Source organism: Cyprinus carpio, chromosome A13, assembly GCF_018340385.1.
Source record: "Cyprinus carpio isolate SPL01 chromosome A13, ASM1834038v1, whole genome shotgun sequence".
Classification (NCBI taxonomy): Eukaryota; Metazoa; Chordata; class Actinopteri; order Cypriniformes; family Cyprinidae; genus Cyprinus; species Cyprinus carpio.
The window spans coordinates 14,644,608-14,668,927 of NC_056584.1; the positions used below are offsets into that span (position 1 = coordinate 14,644,608).

At 35.2% G+C, this 24,320-nt stretch overlaps 1 protein-coding gene across 4 annotated transcripts in view; it reads right to left on the reverse strand.

Annotated features, from left to right (window-relative positions):
• LOC109091936 (vinculin-like) overlaps window positions 1-24,320 on the reverse strand; it is a 35,408-nt gene that overhangs the window by 6,114 nt on the left and 4,974 nt on the right. For 3 of the 4 annotated variants that reach the window (XM_042768945.1, XM_042768946.1, XM_042768948.1), the window contains exons 2-18: window positions 21,269-21,339; window positions 18,680-18,830; window positions 16,531-16,639; window positions 16,130-16,252; window positions 15,591-15,751; window positions 8,654-8,744; window positions 7,522-7,669; window positions 6,656-6,809; window positions 5,512-5,687; window positions 4,641-4,831; window positions 2,999-3,198; window positions 2,573-2,701; window positions 1,806-1,955; window positions 1,143-1,251; window positions 761-1,063; window positions 549-673; window positions 271-456 (exon numbers count right to left, since the gene is read on the reverse strand). In XM_042768945.1, the coding sequence (XP_042624879.1) occupies window positions 271-456; window positions 549-673; window positions 761-1,063; window positions 1,143-1,251; window positions 1,806-1,955; window positions 2,573-2,701; window positions 2,999-3,198; window positions 4,641-4,831; window positions 5,512-5,687; window positions 6,656-6,809; window positions 7,522-7,669; window positions 8,654-8,744; window positions 15,591-15,751; window positions 16,130-16,252; window positions 16,531-16,639; window positions 18,680-18,830; window positions 21,269-21,339 (2,577 nt within the window). Of the gene's footprint in view, window positions 1-270; window positions 457-548; window positions 674-760; window positions 1,064-1,142; window positions 1,252-1,805; window positions 1,956-2,572; window positions 2,702-2,998; window positions 3,199-4,640; window positions 4,832-5,511; window positions 5,688-6,655; window positions 6,810-7,521; window positions 7,670-8,653; window positions 8,745-15,590; window positions 15,752-16,129; window positions 16,253-16,530; window positions 16,640-18,679; window positions 18,831-21,268; window positions 21,340-21,451; window positions 21,642-24,320 lie in introns of those variants that run through there. The other variant, XM_042768947.1, reaches the window with a different exon arrangement.

Below are 24,320 nucleotides of genomic sequence, written 5' to 3' on the forward strand. Positions count from 1 at the left end.
ATATTTTGTTGGAATCCGTGATACATAATTTTTATTTTTTTAGATTAAAGTTCAACAGAACATAGTTTATTTGAAATCAAAATGTTTAGAAACAACTTAAAAGTCTTTAATGTCATTGTTGATCATTTTACTGCATCCATGCTGAATAAAAATATACATTTCTTGAAAAAAAAAAAAAAAAAAAACTTACTAAACCCCAAACTATATTAATGTACTTCTTAAGAACTACAAGGAATGGTTTTGTGCCTAGAACATAATAGTTCCACTCACCTTGCTGGACCATTTACGGGCCTCGTCGTGTAGCTGCCTGGCCGCCACCATCATCGGCTCGCTCACCATCTCACCAGCTTTCTGCTCAGGGAACTCCTCGTCTTTCTCCTCTGGGGGTGGAGGTCTCGGGGGAGGTACCTCTCCCTCTGGCAGGGGCGGTTTGGGAGGAGCCTGATCATCACTGACCTGACAGAATCATATGGGTGAGTAAATCATGACAGAATTGTCTCTTTAAGACCTGAATCAAAGCTATAATGATGTAGAGCTGCAGCACTTACATGCAGCTGGTCAAGATCTGGAGGTGGAGGTGGAAAGTCAGGCTCCTGAGGCTGGAAAGCTTCTCTGACTTTCCCAACAGCAGCCAAGATCCTGTAGCCAGAGTCCAGGAAGCCCTTTTGAGAACCTACTCATTAGGAGAAAAGGATTTCTGTCAGTAATAGGAATAAATTGTTTTCTAAAAATGTATCCAGAACATTTACAAAAAAAAGACCTTGATCCTGGATGTTTCCTGCTACAGCTTTAGCAGCCATAACCATGGGTGAGATTGTTCTACCAAGTTCGTCTGAAGCAGCTTTGACCAGTTCTCTGAATTTAGGGTCCTCTGAGTTCTCCACTTCCCTTTTGGCCACCAGAAGGACCCGGTTAGCCCGCCGGGCAATGCTGGTGGCCCCTGCAACCAACATCTGGGGCTGAACGTTAGCCATTGCCACCCGGCATTTATCAATGTCTTTCTTAATGGCCTCCTCTGAAGCATCCAAGAGGGATTTCGTGTCAATGGCTTCATCCACAAGACCTGAAATAAAGATTTTGAATATTTCAATGATTTTCAAAAGATTTCATGTGGTATTTCATCTGATATGAGCTTTGCTTACTGGTCATTTTCTCCATGTTGTCAATCCATTGGTTCTTCATGGTCTCAAAGTGCTCGTATGCAGCCTGGTTGCCAGGGTTCTTCAGCAAAATGCGTGCAGCAGAAGTGACCTGCTCATGAGAACAACAAAAGACAGATACACACTTAAACAAATTCGATCACAACCAGCTTAATAGTACTCATTCTGAAAGCCTTTATTGGTAGAATTATTAATAAACAGAAAAAGATGCTGTGCACTGATATATCTTTGAAATTCGAAAATTCGTAAAAATTTTAATTTGTTAATTTAATTTAACAAAGAAATAAATATTGTTTTAATAGGTTTCTATTTTTTAAATGACAATAATAGTGAGTGGCGAGAAAAGTACTGACTTTATTACTGTGACAATACAAAAGCTATTTATTTTAGAAACATCCATAATTTAACACTCAATACTTTTCTCACACAGTGTTATTTTTAAGAATGAGGTCTCACTCAAGATCATGATCATATTTGGTAGTATCTGGCATCAAAAAGCTTGAATGCCCCTGGAGACTTTGCTAATGTCCATACTGTGGCTAATGTTCAACTATCAGTTCAAGCATGCCATTATGTGCTCTAAAAGTAGCTCTGGGCATCCACACATGCACATACACACACAGTATACATATATGAGCTGCATACCTGAGGTGTTAGATCTCTGGATGATTTCACAGCCGCCTGGATGCCTTCAACTGTGCTCTTATTGGCTGTTCCCACGGCAGCGGCCTTCTCCGCTGTAGCACCCAGTCTACTGGCATGATTCTCAAAGTTAGACGCCCTTTCTTCAAAGACCTAGAGGGGAAAAAAATACAACTACTCATTAATTTTATAATTCATGTTATTAATAAGAATGATTATTTTATAATTAATCATTTAGTTTTATTGATATACTATTACAGTTTTTGTAAATATTTAGAATTTTTATATTTTATTTTAAAGTTTTAGTAATTTTGTTGTGTTTTTGTTATTTGAATTCATTTTTTATGTCTATATAGTTTATTTAGTTTTAGTTATTTTAGCACTTCAGGTTAAACTAAACAAAAATGCGAAATGTTGCCTTGGCAACTAAGTTTTATTATATTTTATTTTAATTATCGCTAATTTTTCTTTAAGTAAATTTTTTTTATGGTTTTAGTTTTAGGTAACTATAATAACTCTACAGTAACTATTATAATTAGAATAAATAATGACTGAGTATGTTTGTATGCATTTCTGACCTAGTTATAAAATAATGATTTTGGGGATTCCTTCAAAATAAAAAAAAATAACCCTAAGAATAAAAGTTTTTATTAGCTTCTAAAACTGGTGAAAGTCTTTTTACAAGTAGGTTTATAGCTTAGAATGCTTTGTGTGAATTAGCATTTAATATGACACTGAAAAGCATGCTGCGCTCTGTATATTCAGCTGACCTCCTCTCTGTTGGGGGCCTCAAGAGGAGCTGTTGCTGCCACAGCCAGGAGTTTAATTGGTGTGGTGGTATCACTGAAAACATCAGACACCTCCTGGGTCATTGCTTCCTGCATCTTTGCCTTTAGATCCAAAGGAAAAATATAATATGATGTGGTTAAGTGTACAGTCAAAAAAAAAAAAGTAATTTGATGAAAACAGAATAGGTAAAAAAAATTGTGCAATGCAAATATTTTCCTGCAGAGGGCGGCATTTGCTTATACTGTTTATTACATTGAGCTAAAAGCCCTAGTGCTTTGTGTACTGCACTACTGTAAAGCCAGCAGATATGACCTCTGCTCTTCCTATTTGATTATGCTTCACCCACACCTGCTGTGTGAGAAAGATACTAGGATCTTTTAATAGAAAAGGGGGACACGATGCCTTACTTTAATTGCATCCAGGAGATAAGCAGCCACAGCACGTGCCTGAGGACTTTCTCCCTCTCCCCGCGCCGCAAGATCTGCTAACTGCATCATCAGCTGCTCCACTCGCTCACACTTTGCTAGCAGTTCCTGTCTGTACGGCCCTGGTAGAGAGTTTCCCAGTCGACGGCCTTCTGCTATCAGCCCCCGTATAGCAGCCTGGCCTATGGACAGACATGACAAGCTCCCACTGAAATGTGTCATTTATTCTGAAGTGATCAAACAGGTTTCCCAAACACTCCTGAATACATTATATTATTGTTTGGACAAATAGACAGTCTCTTCTGGAAAATTAACCAACAAATTGCTTAAAGCTGATAAACATTACACATTTAATCTTTAAGCCACAATCATAATCAAAACATTTTATATCGCAAGCCATTTTTTCATTATCTCTGACAAACAAAAGATTGGTAGTCATTCATTCATAGTCCATATGTGACCACCCAACCAGCTGTGATGCACTTTAAGTAAAACTATAAATATTCTGTGAAAATTACCACTATTTTTGCACTAAAATGTTCATTTGTAAACACTATTTCTGTAAAATGGGTGGTTATAAATAATTGTCAGAAATAATTGTTTTAGAATTATTAGATAATTATGTTAATTAGCCCTAGACAACCTTACATGCTTTTCTTTCGAACATACCGGCAGTGATTCGTTTTGTGTGTATGTATATATTTTTTACATTTGTAAGGCTGGTGTTTGGTTGGGCTCTATGTTTTCATGTGTCATGTGATTCCCAGGTTTCCCTTGTGCTTATGCCATGTGCTTTTGTTTTCAATTGTGTTTCATTTTCATTGGTTCATTGAGTTCATTATGGTCAGGTGTTGCACATTTGCTCATTAGTAGTTTGTATTTCTAGCCCTGATTTTGCCATGTAAAATGCAACAACTGGAGATATATGATCAAAAGTATGTGAGCGGGTAACTATCCTAGCTGCTGAATTCTGGATTAGCTGTAATCGATTAAGTTGTTTTCGATTAAGTTGTGACCAACTAATAATTCAGCACTATTAAATTAGCACCAATTTTTGGGTGAATTATCCCTTTAATGTTGATTAACAATGAATTCTTAGGTAATTCATTTAGCAAGAAGCAATTTTATGATGTGATAGTATGTCCCAATATTGGTCTTGCAAGACACTCGAAATTGTGGTTTTCCCCCAAACTTTTAGTGCATAGTGTAAGCATGTGAACTGTCTGGGACAAACCCTGGTACTAAACTGTGCAGCTCTGGTCTAGAGTTACTCCCAGACTAAGTTAACCTGAAAGTAACATGACCTGCTGTGAATAGGACACGAAGCAGCTACTTATGGTTTGAAATATTTTAAGTATGAACATAAATACGACAGGGACAGAAGAAATAGCCATCTGTCACATCATATAAAGGTCCAGAGTCAAGTGACCAGCTCCATACGAATAAATAAGTCATTCAATATGCCAGTGTTATCCTTTGGGGGAAAACTAATAGCCTCAGATGACCAGATGAGCATTTTACTACACTAATAACAGACACAGAATTAATAACAGTTACTGATTCAATTCTAAATGTAAATGGATTGCCAAGCTGTGGGAATGTTTTACCTCATATTGCCACCCACCTACTCCATGATCGTCCACTCCAGGGTTGTTGATCCAGTGCAAGGCCTGCTCCATTTTGCCCTCTAGTGTAACAGCAGCCTTGGCAGGTCTCATGTTGGCCACAGCACGGTTAGTCTTTGCCTGCAAGTTCTGCAAAGCTGTGCCAATCTGTTTGGCCAGCGCTCTAGCCTCAGGAGTATCTCCTTTACCCCTGTGGCTCACAAAAAGGCCAAAACATGAGATTTAACACAAAAAATAAACACATTTCTACCAAAATTACCATGAGGATAAGACAAGAAATAAATAAAAGAATCATCGAGACATTTCCTGTGATGGCAAATCTACATTTTCTTATGAAAACAAATATTTATCTTTTTTTTCAATGTTGCAAACGGTTTAATATTTTTGTAAAAACCGTGCATTTTTTTTATATTTTTTGATTTTAATAAGTCTTTAATGAAAAAAATTTATTTGAAATTGAAGTTTCTTTGTAAAATTATAATTGTCTTTCCAATTTATTTGTTTTAAATATATATCATTTTGATTTTTAAGTTTTTTATAAAAAATATCTTACTGACCACAAACTTATTTAAGATAATATTGTAAATAAAAATAAAAAATATTCTTAGAATTTCATAATATTATGAAAGCTTTAAGAGTCACATCAGGCACATTATCCTGGTTACATAATCTGTCCTTACCGTGAACATGATGCTGGTTTGTCAAGTTCACATTTTTTCAAGTGCTGATCAAAGACTACACATTATCTAAACATGACAGACTGTCATGACTGATATCAAACTGCAAACATCTGTCCTTTGAAACTGGAAAGAACACTTTGAATGTTCCTGTAAATTAAAGGACTCATATGTACTGTAGGTCTATACTTACATTTTACGAAGTTCAACCAGTCTCGCAGTGAGTCCTGCGACCTCACTGATGGAGCGCAGAATGTCATCTCTCTCTTTAGGGTCTTCACACAGGTCAGCGATGCGCTTGGCCTCCACCAGAAGAGCACGGATGTTCTCTTCCCCCTCCGGACCACCGTAAGGATCAGCCAGCCAGCTCTGCACAGTTACACAACAAGTTCAGATACAAATTATATTACTGTCACAATCCTTTCATACTTAAAGGTGAATTAATGTGTTATTTTAAAAGTAAAATTGTGTTTTTTTAATTTTATTTTATCAGTAAATGGTGTGTTTTTAATTTATTTTGCATTGCTAGATCTATGCTTACTAGTTAGTAGTTAGTTAGCAGTATCTTCAAAAGTAATCTCAGAACACTCTCAGGCTCTTCTGTTCTCTTATTATCAGAGGAAACATACTAGCCTGGCACTAGTCAACATTTCCTGTTTTGAACTTATAGTCATTCAATCATGTTATAATCATATAGTTTGCTGTCATCTGAACTCATCTGTGGTTTTCTGTCACAGCACCAACAGCACAAAGTACAAGGATTCCTTCTGTTTTTCTGTTATCCACCCTTTAAATACTTATGAGTCACAGCACATCTCCACTAAATAACATCAGACCAGACAGATTTCTGCAACAGCTCTTTAAATGAGGACAGGTCTGTAATTAAGTGTACCCTACCCACACGTCCTCTGGGATGCAAATACAATCTCTTCAAATCAATATAATAAAATCTTAACAATAGACTAAAATAAAAATAGAACTTTTAGAGGAAACGCTTCACATATCTTTTGTTGTTGACACCAATGGCCATTCATTGATTTGATTGAAACTATCAAAGCTGCAAATTTTCCAATTCAGTTTATGTAAGGTTTAATAATTTTTAATATTTTGGGTCCTGTAACTGTTTTAATTATAACAAACATATTATCAATAATAATGATACTATATATACTTAATGATATTATAATGATAATAATAAATTCTGTTGTTGAAGAGACAGTTGTTTACATTGGTATAATTGGGTATAAATTTTGGTACTTTGTTGACATGTCAATTGAGTCTCCGAGCAAAACCACTGAACACACCAATCCACTAACAAAACATGCTTCAAGAGTGACCTGGGCTGTGTCGATTCTCTTAGTGATGGCTTGTTTGGCATTGGTCAAGGCTTCCAGCTTCCGAGCAGCGTTCTCCACTTTCCCCACCAGAATATCCAAACCCTGGCCCACCTGCTGAGCTTTCTGCATACCCATAGGAGTGGCACCCTGACCTCTGAAGAAACAATATAATATAATATAGTACAATAATAGAATTACATGATCACAAAATCAACAGGAGAAGAGAATGACTTCATAATATATTACAATACCCTTTAACAAATGTAAAAATGAAAAGCATCTGAATTGCATGTGAAGGTCAGTGGAACGAGCCCCCGTGTATGAGAGTGATCAGTGGGCCGGGGCAGCCACTAATTATCCGGCCCTGCAGCATTTAATCTGCTTTCTTTGAGTCTCTCTAATGAAGTCAGAGTCCAGCGTCTGATCTTTTACTTTCACTCCAGTTTTCAACATCCCTGACACATGGAGCCAAACTGTACCACGCCGTTCCTTCCTTCTCCTGTACTCAGCAGTCAGGGATAAACAATCCCCGGAGAATTAGCCTGCTAACAAACAACGTCTAAACTGTGTTTATTCAAAAACCTGACACACTTTCTCATGTTGTAAATTAGAAGCAGTTACAGCCCCTGAGAAACATCACACAGGGGTGATGCATTGTATAAATGATGATGAATATTATTATGAACAGCACACAGCTGCATTAATGCATAATTCAGCTCATGCAAGCGCCACAGAAACATGTGGTGGCATTTGGCTCTCTGTGTGAAATGCTGAACTGAGAAATCTTGTAATCGGTGGAATCAGCAGTATAATGGGCTGTGATTATAATTCTGCCTTTTCTCCAGGTGCACCTGAAGGGGGCGTACCTGGTGCGCACATCTGACACCTGATCCGTCATCTGGCCCAAGGTCTTGGCTGTTCCCAGGATCTCTCGTCTTTCTTTCCCCGCACAAAGCTCACCCACTTTTCCTGCTTCATCCAGTACCTGACGCAGCGCATGCTCTCCCGGATCTCCTGCACAAGAACGTCCAGAGCAGGCGTCACAGACATAGTGTTAGGCCACTACACACATACTTCATAAATGATTTACATTACACAAATATTATGTACATAAAAAAGGTACAAATTACATATTAGTACCTTTTGAAAGGGTACACATCAGTGACAGATTTTTAGTTTTTGTGTACCATTCAAAAGTCTATAAGATTATGTTTTAATAAGAAATTAATAATTTTATTCCATACAGTGACAGTGAAGACATTTATAATATTCCAAAATATTTACATTTCAAATAAATGTTGGTCTTTTAACTTTCTATTCATCAAAGAATCCTGATTAAAAAAATTCTGGCAAAACAACGTTTTCAACATTGATACTAAAAATAATATTTTTTATTTTTTGAGCACCAAATCAGCATAAAATAATGATTTCTGAAGGATCATGTGACACTGAAGACTGGAATAATGACATCACAGGAATCATCAAAAAACATTTTAAAATCCTACTGAAACCCAAAATTTTGATCAGAAGTGTATTTCATACAGGACTACTCATACTGTACTAAGTACAGGGTTCATATTATTGTTCCTCTAAATTTAGGGTATTATTTTAATAATTCATAATTCAATTAATGTTTTAAAAATGTATTTTATTTTTCCCCCTGAGAATATTGTAATCTCAAAAACATGCATAATTTGTTTTTTCATTACCCCTTTTTTACCAGCGTATAATCAATCTCTCTGACCTGTATAATCAAATGACTTTAATGTACATGCTTTATTAGCATGTAAAATGAGACACAGGTTCAAATAGACATCATTTATGCATACATTTTAGCGATCATGTGCATGTGCTCAAATCTGAAAGTTGAAGGACAATTTGTAATTTCCGCAGTGTAGTTTCAATAAATGGTCTTATTTTACTTTAGAAGTTTTGACTGAAAAGTCACTGTCTTTCTAGCACAAAAAGCTGAAATTTCACAGTGAGCTAATGTTATACCTGGTAGACAATTAGGGTCCCTCAGCCAGCCTTTAGCCTGACCCATCTTTGACTCAATCAGTGCTAGCGCTCTCCTCATGGCCTCTGTGTCTTCAGAGAGAAAGAGTGGGTTAGTCAGTAATGTCTGTCATATTGGCCCTCGGGGCAGGATGTCATAGCATGGAACTGAGTGGTTACAGCTATTTGTTGCAGTTGCAGTTTATGTGATCATATGAAGGAGTAGATGCTGAAGGGAGGGGGCTCTGACGGACAAGAGGAGCCTCTGCCTCTCTCTATCACACACACAAAGTGCGAGAGCGGCCCACATAATCACCACTTCACACTCCATTGCACCACGCACACATTTGAAGAAGAACCTGTCTGGTTCGGTAACTCAGCCGTGTGTATAGCACTTATCTCTACTGCAGTCTAAAGCAATAGTCATCTGCACAGGCAATGCATTCATATCAAGAGCATAACACTGAAAGACAAATGAAGGGCATGGGTGTGGAATTTGTTTTCAGTTTAAAGTATCAAGGTCATGCCTTCAATATTGATGCCTCAAAATATTAAGGCTTATTAAGGAGATGCGTGCTATGAATTTTCTAAGCAATCAGACTTTTGCTAGGTGGTAATTATTAATACCCTAGCCACACCGAACATCCATTCATAACACCTTAGCAATTGAAAACATGCGTATAGTGTATGATTTTACAAAGTTTAAAATAAAACAAAGACCACTGGAGTATATTAAATAAAATACTGTTTCTGTTTTTCTACTTAGAATTTAATTTCTGAATTTCATTTTAATTTATTGTGTTACTTGCAGGGTTATTATAGTTAACTAAAACTAAAACTAAAACCATAACGTTATGAAAAAAAAAAAAAACAACAAAAAAACCATAACCCTAATGTTATTTGAAATAAAATTTTAAAAAGGGCAACATTTCTCATTTTATAATTTCTCATTAACTTGATGTACTATAATAACAAAAAAAAATAATTAAAAGTAAAAATTTATAGAAACCAAATAGACATATAAACTACTTAAAATGACAAAAACCCAACAAAGTTACTAAAACTTTAAATGAAAAATTTAAATGGAAAATATAAAAATTTAAATGATTCAAAATATTAATAAAACTAAAAGTATCTCAATGATACTAAAACAATACTGGTTACTTGAATTTCTTTTTACTTGTTTGTGACAGGTAATAACAATTTCTGAGTGAAAAAAAGTAATTATAATTTTTGTGTGTGTGTGTGTGTGTGTGTGTGTGTGTGTGTGTGTGTGTGTACTTCAGCCATATTTGCATCTTTATATCTTTTGACTTGTGGTAGTGTTTTAAGGCCACTGAGGGTCTCAGTCTTACTACTAATATATCAAGACATGGAATTGGTCTCTTTGACTTGGTGCAGTACACATCCTGGCCACAAGTTCTGTGGAAAGCACCACTCAAGATACTGATCTGAAAATGTACAGATCTAGTTTTGCTTTGTTGTCTGATTCAGCAAGACAAGATAATAATGGACCTTTAAAAAGATGTAGAATTGAGTTCTTGTTTTTGCTTGTGGCCTTTCCAGAAGGAGACAGTCTGGCAGCTGAAGCAGCAGTCAGATCCAATCAGGAGAGGGAGATGGGCAGGAAATGAACCCCTTACACCTGCGCCTGCTGCCTATTACACTACATCTTACCGGTAACATACTGCATGTTAAAATTTCTCTAAAATATGCAGCTAAATTCATGTTAGCCTGCTTTCATAAATCCATATCAAAAAGCCTAAATATAGTTTGTAGTTATGCCAAAGTAGAACTGAAGGACAAGTATAATCGATGAGTCTTCTCTCAGCTAAAACGCATTATTCACCCAATCTATTTCCTCTGCCTGCTTTGCCTGTCTGCTATCCAGTAACTGCTGCTTTCAAGCCAACTCTTCAGCATCTAGCAAGACAGATCACATTATTTCTAAGTTGATGAGACATTTCCTATTTGTGTGCATTATTGGATTGATTCAGCTCAGGGTTGGGTTTCATTCGCAAGCCGGGAAAAATGTTATATGCAGTTATTCAAGTTTATATTGTTCTTTTTACTTCAGATATGATTGCAGAAAAAAATCACTCAATGTAGTAAATACATTTGCATTTATATCCAGGTCAAATGTTTGGGGTCAGTGAGTTTTGCAATGCAATGAATTGAATCAAAAGTGACAGTTACAGACAATTTATATTTCAAATAAATGCTGTTGAACTTTCTACTCATAAAAGAATCACAATATTACTGTCACAATATTTATTGTATTTTTGATCAAATAAATGTATAGCCTTCATGAACAGAGACTACTTATAAAAACAAAAAGACAACCCCAAACTGACCGTTAGTGTACAGAAAAAAATTAACATTATATATTTATATGTAAAATGTATAAAAGTGAACCTAATGCTTGCTTTAGAATGTGATGTTGCATTAGTATTTCACATGCTGTGGTATTACAAGTTCAGAAATAGGCCAGGACGTCTAAACATGATCAATATTTCATGATGGAGTCTGTTTGAACAATCTCTGCTTGAATATGCATTCTGCTTATGTGCCTGATCTCATGACAGATATCTCAAGCTGTGGAGAATTACAATATAGAGGTAGACTGATGCTGAGTTACAATGATGAACTTACTCTTCAAGAATAAGACACTGGAAAGCTTAAACATTATTCAACTGGCTGACAATATCTGTCTGCCTTTGGCTAACAGAGTAAATAATGTCAAGAAAGATTTGGGACAACTGTACTTAGGTTATTGGCTGACAAAAGCTTTGAAATTGTTATATAGAGAATTTCAAATAAATGCAAAAGTTTATATTACTGAATTAGGAAAGAAAAGTAAGTACTTTTCTGATTACAGTTTTGTGTGAAATAATTCATTCCCCGCAAATGGACTTTGTGCTGTGTGTATGAGGGAGCTGAAGAGCAATAACTACGTCAATCCATCTTTCATGTTGTCAGTTATAAGGTACAAGGGAGCCTAGAGTCAGAGTTGAGTTTCAATTCAATTTTGTCTTAAGACAAAAGCAAGTGAGTATGGCCAATGCTAAATGTATGCTTCATTCAAAAGATTGAAAATGTACAGCGTCAGAATGATTATTAGATAGGCTAACCAGTTATCACTAAATGCTCTCCGTATATCTCAGATATGTATCTTCTTACAAAGGAAATTTAAAGACTCTTGCAAAATCAAAGTTTTGTGGCTTTGAGCTTAATTGATATGCTATACTCCTAAAAAAAAACAAGATTAACTCTTAGTACATGTTTTAATTGACATTATTTATTTTCAGGGAGAATGAACACAAATATTGATTATTCTTCTTGCACTCAAAGGCGTACAAAAATATTTGGTCCATTAAAATCCATTTTTGGTCCATAAAAATAGACCATTGTCTGATGAAGAGCCACGTCTTGAGACATATCTTTTTGTGAAAACTTGTTATCAATATTTTTCTACTTTTGGAGCTATGGTGTTCCAACTAAACTAAGGCTGCTCTATTATGGCAAAAACCATTATCACGATTATTTTGCTCAATATTGTAATCATGATAATTTAACACGATTATGAGTGGGCCACATGACCAAAACTTTATATGAGTGATACATTTAAAGATAGCAATAAATATCAAATATATATTTTCTGTAAATGAGGTTGCTATGTATTTACATAACTGTTGAAGCCCAAAACTGTATTTTGATTAATTGCACAGCTCTAGACTAAACCACTTGTAATTGTTAAACTAAAAGGTAAAATAAAGGCTATTGGCTATTTTGGTAACACTTTATTTTAAGGTGTCCTTGTTTCACATGTTACATGTACTTACTATTATAATAACAATTAATAATGCATAATTACATGCAAGTAACCCTAAGCCAAACCCAGATCCTAACCCTAACCATATATTAAGCACATGTAGTTAATTAAATTACTCAGTACTTAAATGGATAATTACGATGTAGCAAGGACACCTTTTTTAATAAAAAGAGGTCCAATATATCCCACTGTAATTTCCTATTTCAACAGGAAATACGTGAACACGAAAGCAAACTGCAATCTTTAAAAGTGGGAATAGCTGTGTATCAGGAGACATGGAGCATAAATTAATGTTAATCTGTAAGGACAGCATTAAGGTTAACGGAATGTGTTCAGATGTTTGTGATTAACCGTGAGACGGAGTGTCTAAATGAGGGATGAAGTAAGACTGAAGTAAATATGGATGTGGAGGGTGAATGATGGCACAGTGTCATTCTACAGCACGTCTGAAAATAACCTCTCTAATTGCAATTCATTGTTTTGATTTGGTCCTGGGTTTCTGAAAAACAGCACCCCTTGTATACAGCATATAAAATGGCAAGCCAGGCTGAGAAAAAAGGCTTCTATCAAACATTATGTGGGGAAAAAACAAGAATGAATAGACTAACACACACATACTGTTAGCAACACAATGATCTGGCATGCAGTTTGTCGCATTACAGAGCAGGAGAGAGGAGCTTACCTTCTATTATAGGAAGGGAAAAAATGGAAGAACACAGAAAAGAAAGAGCAAAAAGAAAGAGGCATTTTTACAGAGTTATACCAGGGCAAACAGAAAAACAGAGGTGACAGCAAAGTAAATGAAAGCTTAGGAAACTGATTTTGAGAGTAGAGTGAATTCTTATGGAAATATTAAATATGCATGCTCAGCAAGCAGGGTATCATCAGTCAGCGAGGGATCAAATGATTCAGTAGACTTCATGAAATATTGAAAGGCAGATCATTAATCTTACTGTTAAACACTGATGCCATGTGTACAGTATATGGTGATGTTTTTCCACCTATGCTGGTTATCAGGCCAGTGTTTTTATGTCATATAGTCCGTGAATTCTGAGCCTGACTGTGAACAGTGTTGGGAAATGGAACAGATTATTACATTAGCAGGAGGGGAGTGTCACATTCATTCAGGGAGAAAAACAAAGATACACCAAGGGGTCTCAATAGAGCGCAGCAGTGACTGCCCACTTTTGAAGCAGCCATGTATAATTTCTGTAATTTTTTTATATGCACATAAAAACGATGCATTAAGAAAAAAAGTTTCGATTTTTTGATTTGAAGATCTGGGTAAATTTTACTTATTTTGTACTTATATTCGGGGAAACATGTAAGTAACTTCTGTAACTTCTGAAGGGCAGTACTAAATGAAAAAATATATATGTTTAGGCAAAATAAGGGAAATGTACACATCTTCATTGTGTTCAAAAGTTTACACCCCAGGCTCTTAATGAATCCTTTTTCCTTTGGGACCATCAGTGAGCCTTTGAACCTTCTGTAATAGTTGTGTATGAGTCTCTCAGTTGTCCTCAGTGTGAAAAGATGGATCTCAAAATCATACAGTCATTGCTGAAAAGGGTTCAAATACATAAAAATGCTGGAAAACCAAAGAATTTGGGGGACCTGAACAAGGGACTCATGAACAACTATCACAAAACAAACAAAAAACAGCTGTGGATCATTCAGGTAACAACACAGAATCAAGCTTATGTAAACTTTCGAACGGTGTCAATTTTATAAATTCATCTATTATTTTCTTGTGGACTATATGTAAAACGTCTTTTATGTAAAATATCTTATTCAAGTCAGTACTAAATAAAAAATAACATGCATTTTGTATGATCCCTATAATTTTGGCAAAATAATTAACATTTTGTGCATGAATATATATATGTATATTTATATATATATATATATATATATAAACACACACAAACTCTGCTACATTCATTTGCAATGCTTTCGAAGTAGGTGATCAACGCTGAGATATTTTGCCACCATTACTATTTACACAATAACAGTGACTTTACAGATTTTTTTTTTTTTGTTGTTGTTGTTTCTTATAAAATAAAGAAAAACTATTTTATTAAAATGTAAAAATCGCACTGAAAGTTTGACACACTATCCCAAGAAGTAAATTTCACTATGGACGAAATGTATGAGATTTTGACTTCTCTCCACCACTGCCAATGTCACGTCTATCTTTTGTAAGCACAGTACAATAACAGGGACTGCAGGACATTAGTTGTCTGACCCTGGGAAGCCAACATAGCTTAGTGTAACTGTTTAAGGTGGGGTTTTCGAAAGGAGTCTATGTATGTATGTACTGTACAGGTCAAACGTTTGGAAACATTACTATTTTTAATGCTTTTGAAAGAAGTTTCTTCTGCTCATCAAGCCTGCATTTATTTGATCAAAAATACAGAAAAAAATGTAATATTGTGATATATTATTACAATTTAATTGTTTTTAAATTTATTATACTTTAATTATCAATTTATTTCTGTGATGCAAAGCTGAATTTTTTAGGATCATTATCACATGATCCTTTAGAAATCATTCTATATGATGATTCATTATCAAAGTTGGAAACAGTTTCTGCTGCTTAATATTTTTTTTTCAGAACATGTGATACTTTTTTAGGATACTTTGATGAATAAAAAGTAAAAAAAAATATATATATAAAGAAAATATATTTTTAGAATATATATTATTACAATTTTTTTTTTTTTGAATAAATGCCACCACCTTTTATTCATTAAATATATTAGACAGCAGAACTGTTTTCCAACACTCATAATAAATCAGAATATTAGAATGATTTCTAAATGATCATTAATAGACTGTAATGTTTACATGTACAATGAACAGGGAGTAATGATGCTGAAAATTCAGCTTTGCATCACAGGTAAATTATTTTTTTTTGTATATTCAAATAGGAAACTATTATTTTTAAGTTGTAATTATATTTCACAATATTACTACTGTTTTCTGTTTTTTTGAGTTTCAAATCAAAAAATGGGTTTGATGAGCAGAAGAAACTTCTTTCAAAAAGTCTATGTATTTCCAAACTTTTGGTCTGTACTGTATGTATGTACAAGATAAAGCTCATACTTTGTTGGCCCAGGCATCCTCGTCCCATGAAGTGAGTTGCAGCACTCTGATTATCTCGTTGATCTCGGCACTCATCTTCTCAAACGTGTAGTTTCTGTTCTTCAAGGCCTCCTCCACACCATGACTCTTGGTGCACTTTGTTGTAACAAAGATTTTAATGGCTGATGGGTATCAAAAAAACAATTTTGTTAGTCCTCCCTTTCCCTTTCATCTACAATTGTTGTACAGATGAAGATGAGAGTGTGGTTTATATCTGTTGTGTCCAAAAATCAAGCTACTAATTATCACCATATGAGCAGACATATTTGCAAACATCGACATTAAAAGCCTTTCTGCTTTTTGCGTGTGCAGATGAGCTGCCATCAACCTGGCTATTTATTGCTGAGCCAACAGCAGAAAGCCAACTGGATGAAGGGAAAAATCTATCCTTCCCCACAAGGCGGTTAAATGGCTTCAATTACCAGTGTTGCCATATCAACGAGCTGGCACACAGAGACCGCACACACACACACACACACAGCAGCTCACTGGTCTCTCACCTGATATAAGCACAGGCAGCAGTTCCTTCACTGTGTTCATGGAGGTGACCAGCATCACACGGTGCTCCTGGTGTGTCAGCTCCTGTTGCCGCTCGTCAATCATCTTTGCCATTTTCGTCATTCCTAACAAATTCATACATCAATACAGTGATGATGTAGAGGTCAAAAATTGATGTTCATTTTGTGATTTTCCAAAGATTACATTTAACTGTAATTATATTAGATTTTTAAAGATTAACTTTAAGTGAACATGATGACAACAAGTGTAATCTATGTAAAAATTAAGCATGATGAATTAAACATCCAGATGTCAACAGTGTCCACTTTAAATTCAAATCGGAAAGAAATGAAACCTCTTCAAAAGGAAGTAGCAGAGAAATAAAAACATTTATCAAATGTACCTGGTCCGAGGTTTTTAGTATAAGTGATCAAGTCCTCCATGGTTTCCACAACCTCTGCAACAGTCAGGTACTCCAGGATGCCTTTACACACCCGGATAATCTTACGCACCAAAAAGACACAAAAATACGAATATACAATAGAAAAATATACATTAGGAAAAGGAACATTTGCATTTCTTCATTTGGCAGAGGCAACTTACAGTGCACTGAAGCTACATATTTTATCAGTATTTCCCGGGAATTAAACCTTTACATTGCTAGCGCCATGTTCTTCTATTTGGGCTCCAGGGATCCCAGTGGACTAATGTTTTATTCTGCAGGTCTCTGCCACAAATAGACAGACCCACAAGATATAGTACCATAACATCATGCTTACTCAGTGCCCTGTGAACAACACAGCTCCTTGAGAAAGATGATAGAGTTAGCTTTCACCACAAACTGATGATCTAATATCTTGCCGGTAGATGTGATAGAGTTTTTAATTATTGTACAATAGTATAGAAGTAATTGCATATGTTCTCACTAGTTTTAAGGTGCATTTTTGGTTTTAAATACATAAAACAAGCCCATTTACACTGTGCTGCTGGGTTCTTGTCTTGGTATCTTGTCTTGTGATGAGAAATCTTGTGACCCGCAGAAGCAGAAACTTCAAAAGTAACTCGTGCTGATAGAAGACACACTGTGTGCGAGGTGGCTCACTCAGATCATGTGCTCACAGGGAAGGCTGGGTACGTGGAGCACGGCACATTAAGACCGCAAGTCACAATGCATGATAAGGGACTAAGTGTTTAATGTTGTTAGGCCAGAATAAAAGCCTTTTTTGTAAAGATCTAAAGAAATCAAATTCAGCATGGGGCCAGAACTGGTTATTATTCAGGAGAAAGAAAGAAGTATCTTACAAATCCAATTTGTTTTATTCAATTTTAGATTTAAAAAAAAACGGAGTATTTTACACAGGATCTTTCATGTGTCTAATGAGGTTCAAAAAGAAAGCACACATGCAATATTCACATCCAACTGTCTTGTAATCAACGGTGTACAAATCACTCTTCAAAGGGAAATTGCTTGGTTAAGATAATCTTGCTTTCGGTCAAAACCCTCTTTCAAAAATTAACATGACATTTTCCATCGAAAAAGGTGTCAAATCTAATATCATCACTGTACACTAAAAAAACAATTTGTTAGGTTTGTCAGTTTCACAAAGCACGACTTTGGAGGAGAATATATTGCGCCACTGTCGACTGCCAATTTCACATTAATAGCAAAGCATCTGAAAAACTGGCACATTTGAAATAAAAAAAGATAACTGTGTGCTTTACAATCACACACTGCCATCCAAACAGCACAAAATTTTAAAGTGAATTTAAAAATGCCTTGAAATTGTAGTGCGTAAAAAGAATAATACCAAAGAGTAGTATTTAAAAGACTTCATTTTTAATATTAATATTAATTTAAAACATTATGTCATTCTATCACTGTGACCTATTTGTTCACAAAGCCATGAACATAATATGTTTTATTGTATGATTTCTAGCTTAATGTCAGTAAATGACTTCTACAGGTCTAAAGTACAGTTAAAAGGTTTGGGGTCAGTAAGTTTTTTCAAAGAAATCCCTTATGCTCACAGAGGCTGCATTTATTTGATCAAAAATACAGTCATATTGTGAAATATTTTTACAACTTAAAATAACTTGATTCTATTTGAATAAAACATAATTTCTCCTGCTATGGCAAAGATGAATTTTCAGCAGCCATTACTTCAATTTTCAGAAATCATTCTAATATGGTGATTTGTTGCTCAAGAAATTATCAAATTATAAATGCTGAAAACAGTTGTGCTGCTTAATATTTTAGTTGAGGCCATAATACTTTTTTTTCAGGATTCTTAGATGAATAGAAACTTCAAAGGAACAGCTTTTATTTGAAACAGAAATCTTTTGAAACATATACATTATAAATATCTTTACTGTCACTTTTGGTCAATTCAGTGGATCCTCGCTGAATACTGAGCTTCTTTTGAATGTGTATTAGGCTTAGGCTACACTCTAAGAGACATGAACAAAACAAACCATTAATCTCAATTATTTTTATGAAAATTAATCATCATCCTTGGCTTCATCATCAAGATAGCCCCCATTCCCATTCATACCTCTGCCTCGTCAAAGGTCAGAAGCAGGTCTGAAGTCCCTGACAGGATGCCCCGCGAGCCATCGATGAGGTAATCACGGGCCGGGACAGAGTACGGGTCTGTCCTCAGCATCCGAGCTGCTTCCACCAGCTTTGCACAGGCATTCTCCACCCTGAGAAACAAAGAAAAACATCATGACTCACTAAAATACTTAACCTTTTATAGTAGCTTCAAAAAAACGAAATGATATATAAAAAATATAATATATATATATATATATATATATATATATATATATATAAATATATATATATATATTCATACTGTATGAATGTATACAAATCTGTAATGGCTTGCACTATTAAAAATCCTCAATACTAAATAAATGCAATATTCAGTGCAAAAAGAAAACTATGCATTTGACTCAAATAGGAGGTGACATTACTAATTGATTTAATTGCAATTAAATTTATTGCCCACTAAATCACAAATCAAGATTATTTACACACTCACGCAAGCAGTGTAAAGTCTTCTCTCAGACTGAATAACACTATATTAATAGAAATTAAAGCATGTCCCAGTCGCCCCACGACCCACGGGAGAGCGGGATGATGACGTATTCCGGGGGAGGCCTCTCTTCATCGTTATTCTGTGGTGGAGACCCAGACTTACGCAGGCACCTCCCTGTATGAGGCATCACCCGGGTGTCAGTGCTTACAACACAGCCTATTTACAGAGAAGTTCACATTTCCTGTCACCAACCACATGTGTGCTGATTGATAAGCCCTGTGCCAGCTTGTGTTTATGGTGCCTAATGCGTCAGCTAAGACTTTTGCGGTCTTTAACTGAGCTTATCTGCCCAGCCATTTCAATCAGATGCAGATTAATACAGATACCAACACTTTATCATCCACCAAGCCTGATCAAGTCTAATCACTTTGAAAGGTTACAGCACACCTCTCCTCGATATGCAGCACAATTCGAGTTAACATTCATGCCTGCGGGACAATTGCAAGCTAAAACCTTGAGCTATGAAAAACTATGAGCAATAAAAACAGTGAATCTTGTCTTAGCAAACAGAACACCATTAATAACTGTTTAACTTCCCTCTGTTTCCAACTAAATTTGTACTTGCTTAGTATGAATAACCATATCACAGTTTGTCATTCTAGTTTGTCATTTATTTTGCATTTGTACCATCTTCTAAAAAATGGTTCCCCTCTGGAGCCCGATTAGTAAGCCAGGAGAAGCCGTGCAGGGTCCATATGGACCTGTCAACTCTGCTGCTCTGAGGATGCTTCAAAAGCCACTACATGTGCATGAGGTCTTACAAATATATATACATACATCTATATAATATAAAGTATATTATATACAAAACATAATATTTGAATATAATAATTAACATTTTTAATGAAAATCTCTCTCTCTCTCACACACACACACACACACTACAAAACTCTCTCTATCTCTCTCTCTCTCTCACACACACACTATATATATATATATATATATATATATATATATATATATATATATATATATATATATATATACACATACACACATATATATTACATCTTTAGATATATGTTTATATATATATATATATATATATATATATATATATATATATATATATATATATATATAATTAATTATTTAATAGAATGTTGCATTTTATTTTATACAATTAAAATTTGCATAAGAATATTATATTTCTTTACATATAATATAAAAACAAGATATATAATATATAAAATAGTGTTTCTTGATCAAGTTCTCTCCTCTTCTCTCCATAATTTTTTGCCATCGCTTCACTTTCAAAAATTGTATGTGTATAAATATATATAAAAATAAACATGCATATTTTTATGCAAATTTAACATAGATAATAATCATACATAAATAGATTTAATATATAATATAAAAAAATATGTTTTGACCCAGTTACCTCCTCTTCTCTCAAACAAAAAAAGACAAAAACAAAAACTAAATTTGCTGTTTTCTGGACTGTTTTAAGTTTTGAGGAACAAGCGAACAAGCACCTGTTTGTGTTCTCTATGACTTTCTGACTTAGAGCATCTGAGAGAGTGATGAAAAAGATGGCGAAAGAGACACAAACAGACAGTGTGCATCAATATTAAACAGATTCAATACTAACTCCTCCATCTGCATCAGCTGCCAAGACACCACTTCACACAGCCTGGGAGTCTAGGGAGAGCAGTCATATAGTTTTTGCGTAGACTTATCAAAAATGCATCGTAAGCTCGGTGAAAAACTCCCCCCAAGCTTCAGCAGTGAGCGGATGACTCAGCCAAACTCAAACAATAGCACCAAAGGAACAAATCCTGCAAGACCTTATTTAACCTCCATCACACTGTACATTATTTCAATACATCAAAGACCTCAAACTCAAACTTTGTAGGCATCTAAAATCAGTTTTGACAATCCTGTATAATGTATCATCACTCTAAACTTCTCTTGACAAGGTAAAGTCACATGCTTTGTTAATCCTGTGCAATGAGTGCATATGTGTTCAGTGTGATTAGAACTGATGTATGTTCACATGACAAGCGCCTGGAGAGAGACAGGAAGCACAGGTCTTACTTAATGAAGGCTGGAGGCATGTCTCTCTTCATAATCTTGTCTTCTGTGGTTTGTACCGTCTCCTTCCCCACCTGAGAACATATGTAAACAAGCTTGTTTACAAGACGAAGACCATTTAATGAAATTATTAAATGCATTTCTATTTTTATGACACCAGCTTCCACTCAGAAAGGTTATACACACTCATAGGGAAAAGCTTTAGCCCTTAGGCAGACCAGATTGACACAGCTTGTGAATGGAGTCGCTCTGAGTGTCTGGACACAATAAGGGCCTGTGTGTCTTGGATGAGCCCTTAGGCTGTCTGGGATGCTGCCAATACTTCCAACTGTCCAATCTGAAACAACAACCCATGCTGCTCATCTGCCATTATCACACCCAGTTATTGAGTATTTCCAGAATGAACACATTTGAAGAGGAAGATGCAATCAACATAAATGTAGAAATTAAAAAATAATAATAATAAAATAATGAAAAGTTGACATTGAAAAACAAAAAATTAAAAAGAAAACTAAACAAAACAAAATGAGAAACAAAACCAAAAAAGGGAAGCTCTAATAATTCTAGAAAAAAACTGTACTGGATTTGCTTTGATTTTATGATTTTGCTATGATTTTCATTTAATGTTATAAATGTTATACCACGATATTAAACTCTTTTCTGATTCAATGCTTTATTCATTTAATTAAATTCCATGAATCAGTTCAAACGGTCTGTCTCATCGATTCAAAACCCCGTCACTGATTTATTTGCATCACACAAAAATAGAGATTTTCTTTAGCTATAATCGCCAATCAACCATTAATCTGAATATTTTCAGTGTCCAAGCAAAGAAAAGTGCCCAAATTCTCTCTCAGCAAAACCACAGTTTGATTTTAAAACCATAACCCTGAGGTGACAAGATATCAGACCACAGACACATTGCTCCCATGCACGTGGTCTATTTGCCCTTTCACTGGACTTCAGGAATGACATTACAGTGTCCTTCTTTAGAGTCCACTAATGCAGAGATAGCAGCGTAACAGAGAGATGTTTGTTATCTCTACATGGCATATGGCCACTTCCCGCCTGCTCTTTTTTTCCAATGTAATTACACTGAGGCAGTCACATTCACTTCTCTCCTCCATCTCGGAATCATATTTGAAGAAGATTTTTAAGCGTCCATCAAGCTTTTCATGAGTTGAAATTTGGAAATTATATATATAGCTATTATTTGATTGCATGGGTGAAAACCGGAAGGAATAACAATGAGATAAGAAACAGGTCAAACAGCAAACAGACGCAAGTAGTAAATAAAAGAGTACACTGATTCACAGCCAATGTCCTGCTAAGGACCATTGATCACATTGGAATACACAAAGCATGCAGTTGTGTATGGAGGATGGTGCTCTTGTAGTCCAGAACGCTCTTTTACTGCTTTCTTATTGGGTGAAGGGGACTCATACAGGTAAATAAGGCTAACTGGGTTAACTGCTGGGCTAAAGTGGGAACAGAGATCACATATGCACACACAGCAGCCAGTCACAAACATCAACCCTGTGCACGCTGTGAAGAATGCTGCACGGTCTGTTTGGTAGATATATTCCACAGAATGAAAAGCCTTTTAATTGCACTTCTGGATAAACATAATGTACTCTTCCAAATAAAAAAATAAAAAATACAGTCAAACTGTCATGTGGTCAGAGAGTTGAACACTTACACTTATTATTTTCAGTGTATCTGAGGCTTATTAGCGTGTATTGGCACCTGATACATTGAAGCGCTCTTCTCAGTGGGGCCTCCACCTTACGCTTCTCTTCAGATACTGGACCTGCAACCACATTCCGCACAGTTATTCTTAGCTCAGTGTCCTGGTCTCTAGGCCATCCGAGGGGCAAGAAGTTATGGTGGCAAATAAGAGCCCACTACCAACTTAGTCGGGGTTTACAAGCACCATAGAGTCTAAAGCAACCAAAGTGAGAGGTGCACAAAATATGTATTTAGAACGATACTGAATTAAGTATCCTATTGCTTCCTGTATCTAAACTCAAATGAGGGAAATGGATACATTAATTAAATGGTACATTCACTGATTTTCAACCAGCTTTTTAATGTTACAATGCCAGTAGTATAAATAAATGAAGAATGTGTATTATTTTTTCATGTTATCAGCACCAAGATATTCCAGTTTATTTGTCAGCAAATAAATGGTTTTACATCATCCGGTGGACTTTTTGACAGGACTTTTGTGAAAACTACAGAATATACTTACATATCCTCACTCATGGATAGTCTAATCAAGCCCAATGCATTATGGGTGCTGAAGCTTTCCTACCTTTCTTCACCATTTTTCTCTGTTCTCTCAAGTCGTGTGGCACTTATTTGACTAGTACGCTGTAAAAAAAAAAAAAGTCTAATTTTGGAAACGGAGTGTAAAAGTGCTACAGTAAAAACTTAGTTGGTTAACTATAAGATACCTTACATACACCGTGAAAAATTATATTACATTTGATGGGGCAATATGATAAACATAATAATAAACAACATTTCCAGAAGTCCCTGTGGTATACACCACATTTGATTTTATTTAATTAATTTTTAACCATTGCCATTTTGTGTAAGATTTAAAATTATAATAAAATTATTCATTATTATAAAATTATTAAGTAAATGTTTATTGCGTCTTTGAGTGATCTGAGTTATGATAATGATACGTAGAAGAACAATAACTATTATATCTAATTTATATCTTATTAATTAATTATATCTTAGGAATCACTTTCAAAGATTTTTTCCCAGTTAGTGAATGTTATAAATGTTTACAGCCGATCAAAATCCACTTTTTACGGTTCTTCATCCTGATGGTTTTGTCTTTGTGTGGGTGACACTGTACACTGTCAATGTTTAATACTAGCCATGGTTCATGGAAATAGATCATAAAATTTTGCTGCAACATTCGATTTCACCACCAATTAATTTTTTTATTAGCATTTTAAATGTACTTTTCTTTTTACAGCATATTGACATGTGGTAGCAGCAGTTCAGCACAAAATCCACCTGCTCAGTAATGTGATTT